Source organism: Macaca thibetana, chromosome 4, assembly GCF_024542745.1.
Source record: "Macaca thibetana thibetana isolate TM-01 chromosome 4, ASM2454274v1, whole genome shotgun sequence".
Lineage (NCBI taxonomy): Eukaryota > Metazoa > Chordata > Mammalia > Primates > Cercopithecidae > Macaca > Macaca thibetana.
This window is the reverse complement of record NC_065581.1, coordinates 67,257,390-67,271,568: the sequence shown is the minus strand read 5'-3', so window position 1 is coordinate 67,271,568 and position 14,179 is coordinate 67,257,390. Positions and strand designations below refer to the sequence as shown.

The 14,179-nt window shown below is 37.4% G+C and overlaps 1 protein-coding gene across 2 annotated transcripts in view; it reads left to right on the top strand.

The window, feature by feature from the left end:
- The window catches only part of LMBRD1 (LMBR1 domain containing 1), a 151,252-nt gene that overhangs the window by 28,116 nt on the left and 108,957 nt on the right, over window positions 1-14,179 (top strand). For both annotated transcript variants that reach the window (XM_050789717.1, XM_050789716.1), the window contains exon 3: window positions 9,393-9,453. In XM_050789717.1, the coding sequence (XP_050645674.1) occupies window positions 9,393-9,453 (61 nt within the window). The remainder of the gene's footprint in view (window positions 1-9,392; window positions 9,454-14,179) is intronic.

The following is a 14,179-nucleotide window of genomic DNA, read 5'->3' as shown; positions in this document are numbered from 1 at the left end:
GATTTGCATTAATGCAATAAGTACATAATTTAGAAGGGCTTTTGTTAGTGGCAGATCGGGATCCTAATCTCTGTTTCATATTGAGTCCTTTGAGTCAGTATGGTGTAGTGAATTAGGCTGGCAATTATAAGACCTGAGTTCTAGTCTTGACCCTTAACTGTCTAGCTGCGGACCTTTAGCCAAACCACTTAACTTTTCTGGACTTGAGGTTCCTCATTTTAAAATTGAAGGGTGTGGACTAAAGGTTTCTGAGTTTCCTTTAAATTATGCAAATTACTTTTAAGTTTCTTACTAGCTTAAGCTTCTATGACTCAGAAACTGTCGTTATAGTTTGTTGTAGCCCCAGTATTTAGCTTTAGTACTTAAATATTTGAATGAAATAGTATTTCAATTATCTTAATAATGCACGATTACAAAATAACTTCCTGAATTGGGCTAAATTGGGTAAATAATTTTTATTTTATTTTATTTTATACTTTATGTATTTTTTTATTTTATTGAGATAGAGGCTCACTCTGTTGCCCAGGCTGGAGTACAGTGGCGTGATCTCGGCTCACTGCAACCTCTGCCTCCTGGGTTCAAGCGAGTCTCGTCCCTCAGCCTCCCAAGTAGCTAGGAATACAGACGGGCAGCCACCATGCCCAGCTAGTTCTTTTTGTATTTTTAGTAGTGATGGGGTTTCGCCGTGTTGGCCAGGCTGGTCTTAAACTCCGGGCCTCAAGTGATCCACCTGCCCAGCCTCCCAAAGTGCTGGGATTGCAGGCATGAGCCACCATGCCTGGTCCAAATGGGGTAAATAATTTGAAAATATTTTTGTAGTTAGGTTTAAATTTATTCTGATTACTGTGGCAATTAGATATATTCTGATTGCTATGAAAACCACATTTTTTTCCTGTACACCATTTATTTAGCAGTTTTTAATTGAGCACTTAGTGTGTGCCAAATATTATAATGTTATGAAGATAGTAACTAACATCTATTGACTATTTGCTGTGTGTCAGACTCTATTTTAAGTGGTTTACATTTAGTAGCTTCCCTTGATCTCTCAGACAATCCTGTGAGATAAGTAGTTTTATCTATGGTTTTCATGGGTGAAAAATCAAGATTCAGAGAGGTGAAGTACCATAGCCTGTAAGTGCTGCAGCTGGGATTTGAAGCTCCGCAGTCTGGTTCCAGAGAGCTTTGTTCATGAGGTTTCTTGGGAAGATGGCATCTAAACAAGGAAGAGCTACTTTCAGGTAGCTCAGTAAATGGGGTATCTACCAGTGAGTCTACATTTTTTCAAAATATAAACTTAATTCACATTTTCTATTTTGGGTTGAAACATTTCTAGAGAAGATGACTAATTTTACTGGTATCGTTGGGTTTTCTCTGCTTTTTATTATTGGGCAAGAAGAATGCACTTTTAATAATGTTAGACATAGATAATTAAATGGTTGATTGTAACATTATGAGGTCATTTTCTCTGAGAAATAAGTGTCATTTTAGAATTACATTCTATAAAAACGTTTAATTTCTTGTGACTCTGTATATAGCTGTGTTTCTTAGATAAAAGAATTTGACATTTTCAGAATTTCTGGATATTCTTTTTATTTTAAAATAGTGTAGTGTAATTCCCCATGTACAGTACATAATTATAAATTTCTAGGATATTTTTCTCTTTAAAAGCTGTTACTTTTAAATAGATAATGATATATATGTATATGCATGTATTATAATGTCTGGAGGTAATATAATTATCCCTGGTATAATTATTGTTTGAATTGGATATTTTTTTAGTTTAGAATTGAGGATGTTTGATTTATTTAGATTTTGTAGGAAAACATTTCATCTTTAAATTTCTAAAGTATTTTCATGAAATTATGAACTTTCTATTAGATTAAGTATTGTTTTGGGCCCATGCTTAAATTAGTGGTCACTTCCTGGGAAATAGGTTTGTTTTGTTTCTTTGTTTTTGATATTTAAATCTATGAGATTGCATTATACTTGTTTGAGCAAGATTTTAAGAATGCATTCACTAAAGAAGCAAAAATATTAACTATAAAAATTTAGGGTGCTTGTTTTAATACATGTGCCCTAAAATAAAAAATATGACTGTAGTTAACACACTTACTTTATATTTGTTAAATCTAAATGTTACACCAATATTTAGAAGGAGAAAAAAATCTGTTAAAGTTTTTCCCTCTACTTTTTAAAACTTTGTTTCATTATTAGGATATTAGTTATTCATCAATTATTGGTTCTCTTTTTTTTCTCCTTTTCTTTTTTTGAGACAGAGTTTCACTCTTGTTGACAAGTTTGGAGTGTGATGGTGCGATCTTGGCCCACTGCAACTCTGCCTCCCGGGTTCAAGCAATTCTCCTGCCTCAGCCTCCTGAGTATCTGGGATTACAGATGCACACCACCATGCCCGGCCAATTTTTTGTGTTTTTAGTAGAGATGTGGTTTCACCATGTTAGCCAGGCTGGTCTCGAACTCCTGACCTCAGGTGATCCACCCGCCTTGGCCTCCCAAGATGCTGGGAGCCCCTGTGAGCCCCTGTGCCTGGCCTTTCCTACTTTTCATTACTAAGTTGTCTCTAGTTCTGTTTGTTTTTAGCTTAGATAATGTATCAGTTTTTTCTTGGTGATTTTGTTGATACCTTGAAACATTCTGTGTGTCTGTATTTTCCCTTCTCATTTTGGGGGGCTTGGTGAGGATTAGTGCAATTCATGAGTTTTTATTTGAAACTGGACTATTTGCTGATTCTCAAAGAGTAGAACTGAAAAAAATTTTGAAAACATTTTCCAAACTCTAGACAATAGTTTTTTCCCAAAGTTATTGCTGAATTCAGGTGCCTAGTGAAAGATAAGTTTAAGTGTTTAAGAATTAATCCTTCAAACTTCATGCCATGATTATAAATGTAGTCAGAGTAAAAAGGATGCCAACGTGGTTTTAGTCTATTCCAACCTTATTTGTAAAGATAAAAGTACAAGTTGACATTGTTTTCCATGATGAATGCTAACGTATACTATATTTACAATGTGCATTTGAAATTCCTAAATGAATATATGCATTTTCTAACTTTCTCTGCTTCCACCTCAAATATTTTGAAGCCTCTCTCTAATTATGGACTTGGCTTGCAAAGTATAATGATTTGAAACTCCACATATCAATGATTGCTAACATTTTTCTTAAAAACAGAAGGTGCCCAGACTTTTCTGTGAGCAGGCAGTCATTGCTAGTTTCTTTATTTTTGTTTTAGTTACCCTCCTATAATTTTCTCTGCCTTCTTATGGCAGGGGTATGTTATAATGCCTGAGTTGTTTCTGTTGACCTTTCTTTCAACATATGGCATTATTAATAATTTTAGCTAGATAATTTGTTTCTAGCTTTTTTCTAAAATAATTAACTTTTTAGATAACAAAAAAGAACCTTTTAGAGTACAGCTGGAAGTGCTCTCTTTAACAGTCTTTGATAGTTGGCCAATAACATTGGATGGGGATATACATGAAATATACTGATCCAATGGAAAAAAAAAAGAAATTGACACTAATATGAATAAATATTCTTTCTTTTATACAACATGTAAAAATAAAAAATTTAGTTAATATTAAGGTATGTCATGAAAACGTTTAATGTTTTGGTGTTTGTTCACATCTTACTCCTGTTCCCTAATTATGAATATCTTTATGGCCTGTTATTAGATGTCTGAGCTAAACTCTACTGCTCCCTCATTCCTAATTTCAGCTGGTGGGAATTGTATCTTAGAACTTTGTGCTTTTTATTGAACCTTAATTATGTTTATTTACTTAATACTAAGTATGTAGTATGTGCCTGACAATTGTAGGTACTGGAGATTAATTGTTAAGGCAAATGAGGTTGTTTTTCTTATGGAGCTTAATCTGCAATGCTAGATCAATAGTCAACAAATAAAATAAGGTCACTTTATAGTGATAAATTCTATGAGGAAATATAACAGATTGATATGACAGTCTAGTCAGGTTATGAGTGTTTTGGAGAGGGGCAAAGCTGCTGAGGTTTCTTGCCATGATACCTGGATGAGGAGCCAATCTAGTAAAGAGCCAGAGGGAGAGAGCCTTTAGGGAGAAGCAGCAGCAAATATAGAGGTCTTTAGGCCGGGATGAACTTGGCTTATTTGGCTGATGTGTGTTGTTGAGGGTTTTGCTTTGGTAAAAGCTGAGATCCAGAATAAGGCAGGAGCCAGCTTGTTTATGACTTCTAAGTCATATTAATAAGTTTAGATTTTCTCCTAACTGCAATATGAAGTTAATGAAGGTAAAAGATAAAGGTGATTTGGGCTAGAGTGGTGCTAGTGGAGAAAAATGATTAAAATTGGCATGTATTTTAGAGGTAGAGCTGCTGGGATTTGCTTATAGATTAGATATAGGGGGACAGGTGAAGGAAAAAGAAAATTGGAGCACCGATGCCTAGGTTTTTGTATACCTTAGAGAAATAGGGAAACCTGGAGGAATAAGAGGGCATATGCATGTGTGCACGGGCAAGTGAGGGGGTGTAGAGAAAAGAGTTATAGTTTGGACAGGCTACCTTCAAAGTGTGTACTGTACTATCTATCCAGGTGGAGGTGTTACATAGGGAGTTGAAGCTCTGTGAAGAGCTTAGTGCTGGAGAGAAGTATTTGGGAAGCAACATATGGATGAAATCTACAGTTATGGACTGACTAGGAGCCGGGAAGACTGAGTAGTCAGAGAAGCCTTGACATTGGACCGAGGACTGGAGTTCTCTGTTGTGTAGAAGGTCAGCTGAAGGGGAGAATCTGCAACGTGAGAGATAAGAAAAACAGAAGAGGGAGGCTTTATGGAAATCAGAATAATGTGTTTTGGAAAGAAAGAATGATAGCTTTTTCCAGTGGTGTTGAGAGGTGAAGTGAGTTGGGTAGAGAAGTGATTGGTGGCTTTGGTCAGTGGTGACCATGAAGAGTAGGGTGGTTAGGTTGAGTGGGTTAGATATGAACAGAGAAGTAAGGAAGAAGTGATAAGGAATGCTGACAACTTTTCAGGAAGTTTTTGTTCTCTAGGAAAGTGAGAAGAGGAGTTAGTAGAGGTGTTTTTATTTGTGGTGGTTGTGTATCTCTTTGTGTTTAGTAGTTACTAGAATTTGTATACTTTAGAATTCAGTAGAGTGAGAGGAATTTTTGAGGCATGAGAAGGTATCATTGCAGGTGCAGTTTCCTCCAGAGGACGAGGGTTCTCAAAGTGAAAGGGTTGGGTGTAATAGGAGTATGGGTACTTCAGAGTAAGGAAGATCTAGAATTTGGATACAAATGGAGGTAGGTTTTAGATTTAATAGTAAGTTGAGTGAACTGTCTTGGGACTACATATTATTTTAGAGACCTCTAAGTCAGTATTTCTCAATCATGGACATTTTGCCTTGGGTAATTCTTTGTTATGGGGGCCTGCCCTGTGAATTGTAGGTGTTTAGTGGCATCCTTGACTTCTTAACTCCTAGATTCCTGTAGCATACTGACTCTGCCCACCATGTCTCTGGACATTGTCAGATGCCCCATGGGGATCAAAATGGCTCCTGAATGAGAACCACTGTTTTTATGGTGAAGTTACCAGGTAAAAGTGAGGAGAATCATGTTGGAGTTTTGGGTTATGCAGCAGGTTTCAAAAGTCAACTTGAAAAATGGGGAATGGAATTTACATATGCCACCAATTACATTTTTGTTCTATGGAATTCATATCCTTGTCTTCTGAAATATTCTTCTTTAATATTCTTTATTTAGTTCTTGATTGTCTCACATTCCTTTTGTGTCCTAAATGACTCTGAAGTTCCTTTTAGTTTCTACTTTGAGAGGCAATAGTTTATAAAGCATATCAGGGTCATAGTGGTTCCCAAAATTAGAAGGAAAGTTTTACAAACTAAGCTCTCTTGACAATACATCAAGTATCTTGGAGGCAAGAGAGTATGTAAAAGCCAAATACACTAATAGTACTTGAGTGATATTGTATATCTTACACATATTTGTAGCTTTAAAATAGTAACAGCAATACTCTTGTTGCTACAAGAACTGGTGAGGCAAAAGATCCTTATAGAGTAAAAGATGCTAGATTTCAGTGATTCTTTTGCTTCACGTTAACCTTCAGACTTTGTATTTTTAATATTTTTTTTTGAGATTGGGATTTTGTCCAATTTCAAACTAATTTTTAAGTGATTCTCAGTGGAGACATTACTACCTCCTGGGGCTGTCTTGGAAATTGGTGGGAAGTTTGTATAAGTAAAAAAAGATGGTTGTCATTATTCTCTGGCCCACTGATACATTGTTCTTAATTTGCTCATCTTCAAAATCCTTTTAGGCCAGGCACGGTGGCTCACACCTATAAACCTAGAGGCTGAGGCAGGCAGATCACTTGAATCCAAGAGTTCAAGACCAGCCTGGGCAACGTGGTGAAACCCAGTCTCTACAAAAAATACAAAAATTAGCTGGGCATGGTGGTGTGCACCTATGGTCCCAGCTACTTGGAAACCTGAAGGTGGGAGGATCACCTGAATCCGGGAAGGTCTAGACTGCAGTGAGCCATACTCATGCCACTACACTGCAACCTGGGTGACAGAGTGAGACCCTGTCTCAAAAACAAAACAAAACCCACAAAAATACTTTTAAACTTCTGTTTTGATATAGAAGCAATCACTAAAGAAGCACAGCTCTTAGGAATTGAAGCTTTGATTATGTACATACTCATTTGGATACTTGAATCATTGATGGAAAAATTTTCAATGATTGTACAGAATTCTCCCCAATGCTTTCCCATTCTGTGTGGTAAGCACTACTTACATTTTCTTTTCATTTTTTCTATAATATGTTTGGGTATTTCTTTCATTACTTTTGTTAGACAAAGATTACATGTGTTAAAACTTTTGGTTGTGATTTGTTCTGTTTCCCCCTACTCAAAAGTGCTTCATGGATATCTATCTATGCTAGTTTATATAGGTCTCATTGTTTTTAATATCAACATGTTATTCTATGTTATGCATGTACAGTAGTAAATTTTACTATTTCTATTCTGGCATTTAGATTGTCTCCAGTTTCATTTTTCTTTTAAAAAATATTTTAAATGACCCTACACCGAATATTGTTGGGTAAAGGACTCTTGGGCAAAAACCAATAAATGTTGCTTGGTACAGGCTCTAATTTACCCTGACAAGGGTCAGCAAGTGCTCAGGTTCTTTTGTAACTTACTTATGCAAAGAGAGAAACTCTCCCAAAGTGCAGGTGCTTTAGTAGAGGTGTATAACCTCCTAGTGTTTTCTCTCTCTCTTTTTTTTTTTCTTGAGACAGAGTCTTGCTCTGTTGCTCAGGCTGGAGTGTAGTGGCATGATCTTGGCTCACTGCAACCTCTGCCTCCCAAGTTAAAGCAATTCTCATTCCTCATCCTTCCAAGAAGCTAGAATTACAGATGTGTGCTACCACACCTGGTCTCAAACTCCTGACCTCAAGCAATCCATTTGCCTCAGCCTCCTAGAGTGCTGGGATTGCAGATGTAAGCCACCATACCTGGCCTCTTAAGAATGGTCTTGCAGGTAGAATAAACACCTTGGATTTGGGTGCCAAGGAATATGAGCTGAGTAGGTACAAGTGGTTCACTGAGTGCTAGGACATACCAATTGCTGAACACCTGGAGACTTTGGGTCTCTTAGCCCCATGAGTAATGGAATTTGGTACAGCTCCTGCTGTGTGGGAAAGGAAGGGCCCACTTGGGCTAGCTTATCACTTTGTAAGAGCTCCTGAGGTAATTTGTTGGACAAGTAGTATTGTCCAATGAATAAAATACCTATGTACTAATATCCATCCTAATTTGTGTGAATATTTTTAGGATCGATTCAATAAAGAATGTCTACATGGTAGACTATCTTAATGTGTAGCAGATGGTTTTCCCTCCACATTTTGACATTACTGGATGCTATTGTTTTAAATTTTGCCAATAGGTAGGTGAAAGATTATATAATAGTAGATTTTCACGTTTTATTAGTAAAGGATAGTAATTGGGAAATTCCTCCTTGTTGGTCTTTTTCAAATGTATTTGTGGCCCTAGCTTGTTTTTTCAGATGATTTTTAGAATGAATATGTTAATATACTCTACCTCCTAGCACAACGGGATTTCGAAATACACTCTACCTCCTAGCACAACGGGATTTCGATTGGTGATATATATTAATTTGAGATTAATTTGGATAGCAGTTGGTATTTACAATCTTTACATGTGAGAACAGGTGACTTTCCATTTATTAAATTTTTTATATCCTATGATTTATTTTTTATATGATTAACATACATTTTTCTATTTGGCCTATTAAGGGTTTGTTTGTAGAAGTAAGTTTGGATTTTCTACATTTTTTGATCTTTTAGACGTTTGTCAGCAAGAAATTTGTAGCTACTCATCGCTAGAGGTGTTTATGGGCAAAACAGGAGAAAAGAAAAGAAAACTCCTAAATTATCTTAAGAGAATTAAATATTGATGCCCTTTTTTAAGAGCACTTGTAGAATGTTGACACTGACTTGAGCTCTTAAAGTGTTTATAAAAAATTGACCTGGATTCTAAATTGTACTTTATACTTAATAGCAGTGATAAGTCCTTTAGATTCTCCAGGTTTAATTTTTCACATGCACAGAATTTAGAATATAGGCCAAAAGACTTGACATTGTACCTCAGTTCTGACATTATAGGGTATAGTTTTTTTTTTCTATTGGAAAAGATTAATTTGAATTATATTTTCTAAGTTTAGTAATTTGAACAACACTTATGTGGGATGAATGCAAAGGAGATTAGACTGATTTTTCTTGTAGGTTTTTAAAAAATATATATAATATGCTCAAATATGTTCTTTCTGAAATACAAATCAGGTTTGTTAATCTCTCCTTAAAATTCATCACTATTTTCCATTGCCTTTAGGACAAAGTCCAAAATACTTAGCATGACTCACAAGCCCCTGACATATATGTCCTTCTCTTCCCTCTCTCCATCTGCTTTCTCTTACCTTTCCAAAAGCTCAGTTGAATCTATATTTAGCTTCTTGAAGTTATTTTTCAAACGTTCTGTGTACGTTCTTTTCTCCCTTCTTTCCTTCCTACTATTTTCTCTGTTTCCCTGAGATCATTCTAATCCTCCCAGGATTAGAAGCCATTCCTGATCTTCAGTCTGAGTTAGGTGCCTTTTGTCTTTGTGTTTTCCCAGAACTGTGTTGTCTTATCTCAGCATTTACATACTGAAATTTGTCTGTTGTCTGTCTCTCACTTATTGAAGGCATAGATTGTTTTTATTTGAGTGGATAGATTTTGGAAGTGATACTCAGTTGTATTAAAACCTAACTCTTAATTGTTAGGCAAATGGATGTTTCATTAATATTTCTATTGTTTCCTTTTATCCTAGGACTGGGCTAATGCTAATGTCAGCAGACAGATTGAGGACACTGTATTATATGGTTACTATAGTAAGTATCTTTCAGTTTCGTTTCCTATTGGGACTGCTAACCAAAATATTGATACAGCTCCGATGGGTGGAGAACCCCAGGTTCTTCCTCTTGGGTCGAATTAGAAAAAAACCGACATGGACACATGTGGAGCAGTTTTAAGGAGCAGGGCGTTTAATAGTCAAGAAAGAAAGGGGAAGAAAGAAAGAAGAAACTCTCCTGTGCAGAGACAGAGGGAGGCGACTTCAAAGCTAAGAGAGGGAACCCCACCTGCCATGGATACCAGTCAGGTATATGAAGAGGCTGGAGGAGTCAGTGTTTGATTTGCATAGGGCTCAGGGGATTGGTTTGACCAGGCATGTCATTCACATAGCCTGCAAAAAAAAAAAAAAAAAAAAAGGGTCCTCCCACCCTAGCCTGTTAATATGCAAATACAGGGCGCCATGATGTTCTACACAGGTGGGGATATGTGGGGGCAGCCATGTCGCCAGGAACATGTGGGGCAACGGCAAGAAGAAGAGTGCGGGTATTGCCAGGTTTGGGTAGATCCAGTTTCTAGTGGCCTGCATTTGCATGTCAAAGGGTGCCGGCCTGTCTCTAAGAGCCAGGGAAGAAACTTTTCTGGAGATGCTTTAAAAAATGAAAACTTAAGGACCCTTTTCCTCTCTATCTGCCTAAAATAATTTCTTAATAATTCCTACAATATAAAGCTACATATAAACTTTTAATTTGGAAACCACATAGGAGATTTCTGTTTTCTACAACAGGAATAAATAATATGTATTCATTCTCAAAATCCTGAAACTTCTTTAACCTACTTTGCTTCACTTAGATTCACTTTATATCTCTTCTTTGTAGTGGTTAAATCAAGTTACTTTAAATCTCACCTCTCCTTTTATCATTATCAATTTCCCGCTCCTGTTTTCTTGGTTTTAAATTTCAGTTTTCTAAAAATTTTTTCTAAGTATTGCCATTAGTAGACTTCAGTCTCTGGGGAATGTATCCTGCCAACTTCATTGTTCTCCACAGAGTCATTTTAATCCCGGACTTATGGTTGCTTGGCTCCTCCTCCCTCCCTCCCTCAAACATCTTTCTCAGTATTAGATTATAAAAGCTTTATAATAATATGAAAGCTAAATGTTTCCAAAATTTTTTCTTTGAATAAACATGAAACTTGTGTTTTATTTAAAAAAACTGTGATTGTTGAGTTAGGAGAGGGATGTCGTTTTTTTCAGCAATGAAGTAAGATGCTGAATAAGATTTCAGTAGGACATTAAATGGGAAACTGAAAAAAAATCTACAAAAGTTTCTGTGGAGGGGAAATGTTTTTGAGTTCTATTGAATTTTTTTTTTTTTTTTTTTTTTTTTTGAGACTGAGTCTCGCCCTGTTGCTCAGCCTGGAGTGCAGTGGCACAATCTCAGCTCACTGCAGCCTCTGCCTCCTGGGTTCAAGCGATTTTCCTGCCTTAGCCTCCTGAGTAGCTGGGATTACAGGCGCACACCATCACGCCCAGCTAATTTTTGTATTTTTTAGTAGAGATGGGGTTTCACCACGTTGGCCAGGCTGGTCTTGAACTCCTGACCTAGTGATCCACCCACCTTGGCTTCCCAAAGTGTTGGGATTACAGGTGTGAGCCACCGGGCCCGGCCCCATTGAGTTTTAATTCAGCTGCTTTGCTCTTTTGCCTTTATTCTGATCTAAAATCTGTAGGCCCCATGAAATTTTATTTCTTTCAGGTAGATTTTAGAAAGAATTTATGAAATTTCAAAATATAATATTTCTGATGAATATATTAAGTATAATAAAACACAATTTTGACCTATTAAAATTTTTGAAATGGAGCTATATTAAGTAGAATGTTGCCTTTTTAGTATAATAAAATATAAATTACCTCTACACAGAGTTTTAGGGGGGAAGTCTGTCTCCTGTATGACGCTAAAGTATAGTCATTCTTTAGAACATATGATGAGATAAGCCAGTTTATACATTTGTGAAGTCAAGGTCTACGATCTTATCATTGAACCTAGAGGCCATTGGACTAATCCTTTGTAACTAAGTTCACAAAAGACTTGTAAACTGGAATGTTAATTCATGCAGCCTTTTTCAGTTTGTTCTATGGAGAGAATTAAACCTACAGAAAAGAATTTTAGTAAGTATTTTTCTTAGTCCTCCCAAAGGTAGTGTGTCCTCAGTCCACTCAAGGATAATGTGCCCTTAGTATCATTTTAAATGCCTGGGAGGTAAGTTAATCATTACAAACAGTAGATGTCTTGGGACTTAAGGCTTGATTTTCTGTAGAACTTAAGTTATAGTGAGAAATATAATTGCTTTGACTAGGATAGTTGAGACACTGATCTAGGAAAAAAATTTGTTTGAAAAGCCAGATTATGAATTGAAAAATTTGTTTTATGACTATGGAATTAAAACAGGAAAATTTGATTGGATAATATGAATAGTTGTTGTTATAATATTAGTCATCTTCATCTCAGCTATGGCTAATAGGCCTTTGGCCCTGACCCAGAGGTGACGTACAGCTAGGAGCCTGAAAGGATTCCACAGCTTCGAACGTAGTTACTATCCTGAAGCTCAGCTATTTCTTTTGAAATGCTAGATACTATCTAACTGCCCTAATAGGAAGCATCTAATATGTCTTCTCCTGGATTTTGAGAACTATACAGAGTTCAAATAGAAAACACAGTTTTTATCCATCTCTTCTGTCAGATGCTAAGTTCATCTAATCCTTCCTATCCCTCCTAATATATCAGTGTATTTTCATTATCTAACCTTGCCAGGCGCTGTGTATGACTTTTACATTCAGCATCTTAACTAGTTTTCATGAATGCCCTCTCTACCTTTTGTGTGTGTGTGTGTGTGTGTGTGTGTATTTTCTACCTTTCACAGATGAAGAAATTGATGTGGAGAGATGTTGAAGATCACTTTGTTAGTGAATGGCAAAGCCCAAAGTGGTTCTTCTTTCCTCAGCTGTAGCTTCTTACTGTTAAGTGAGCTGCCTTTTGAGAAATAGTACTGGAGATGTTACCTATAAGAATGATTAGCAGCACTGACCTCCCAAGAGCAGCTTCAGAAATCATCTGGGGACTTTTTTTTTTTGGCAACAGAGTCTTGCTGAAGTGCAGTGGTGTAGTCTCAGCTCACTGCAACCTCCGCCTCCTGGGTTCATGCGAGTCTCCTGCCTCAGCCTCCCTAGTAGCTGGGATTACAGGCACATGCCACCATGCCCGGCTAATTTTTGTATTTTTAGTAAGAGACGAAGTTTCACCATGTTGGCCAGGCTGGTCTTGAACTCCTGATCTCAGGTGATCCTCCTGCCTCAACCTCCCAAAGTTCTGGGATTACAGATGTGAGCCATTCATTTTGCCCGGATCCCTTTTTTTTTTTTTTTGAGACGGAGTCTCACTCTGTCGCCCAGGCTGGAGTGCAGGGGCTGGATCTCAGCTCACTGCAAGCTCCGCCTCCCAGGTTCACGCCATTCTCCTGCCTCAGCCTCCCGAGTAGCTGGGACTACAGGCACCCGCCACCTCGCCTGGCTAGTTTTTTTGTATTTTTTTAGTAGAGACAGGGTTTCACCCCGTGTTAGCCAGGATGGTCTCAATCTCCTGACCTCGTGATCCGCCCATCACGACCTCCCAGAGTGCTGGGATTACAGGCATGAGCCACCGCGCCTGGCATTTTTTTTTTTTTTTTTTTGAGATGGAGTGTCCCTCTGTGGTCCAGGCTGGAGTGCAGTGGCACAGTTTCGGCTCACTGCAACCTTCGCCTCCCGGGTTCAAGTGATTCTCTTGCCTCAGCCTCCTGAGTAGCTGGGATTACAGGCGTTCGCCACCATGCCCAGTTAACTTTTGTATTTTTAGTAGAGATGGGGTTTTGCCATGTTGCTCAGGCTGGTCTTGAACTCCTGACCTCAAGTGACCTACCTGCCTCAAAGTGCTGGGATAACAGGCGTGAGCCACTGTGCCTGCCCACTGGGGACATTTTAAGTAATACGGAATGGTAGATTGTATCCAGAGAGATTCTGATATACTTTGTTGTGATAGGCAGCCTGTGAATCTATTACTGAAAAGTTAATGGTGCTGATTCTGATTTTAGCACAGCCAAGTTTAGAAACCAGTGGCCTAAGTCAGTGGCTTTTCTAAAGGTGTCTCATGTGCATGTGCAATGAGATAAAGGTTTGAGGGATAAGGAGGCTAAACATTGACTCCATGGGACCTGCTTATGCTTTAATTGTCTTTTATGTTTGGGTTCCATGTGTGTTTCCAAAAGAAGAGCTTTCTGTCAACAGATCATGTGATAATCTCTTTTCTAGAGTATTAAGATTAATGTGTAGATGCTTAATTCATGATAACTTAGAGTAAGCTGTGTACATATTTTCCTTCATAGAGTTACTAATGCAGGGTTTTTTCTAAGTTTTCTTAGGTGCTAGTTTAGATGCTAGTTTTCCATAGAAGAGAAACTGATCAAAAAGGTTTAAACTCTTAAAACTTCTGAAGAAGTTTTAGTCATCTTCCTCAATGGAATTGTTTAGGAATGTTAACTACTTTCAAACTACTGATTCAAATGTATAGTCTCACTGCTTTTTCATACTCCATGACGTTGAAATCTATTGACCCATTTGTACTTTGAATGGATCTTTTGTCCATTTGTCAAATGCCGAATAAGACAGTTGACATTATGCCTTATTCATTTGGAAAATACTTGTTCAGTGAATAGTGTAGGTCTTCTGAGTGT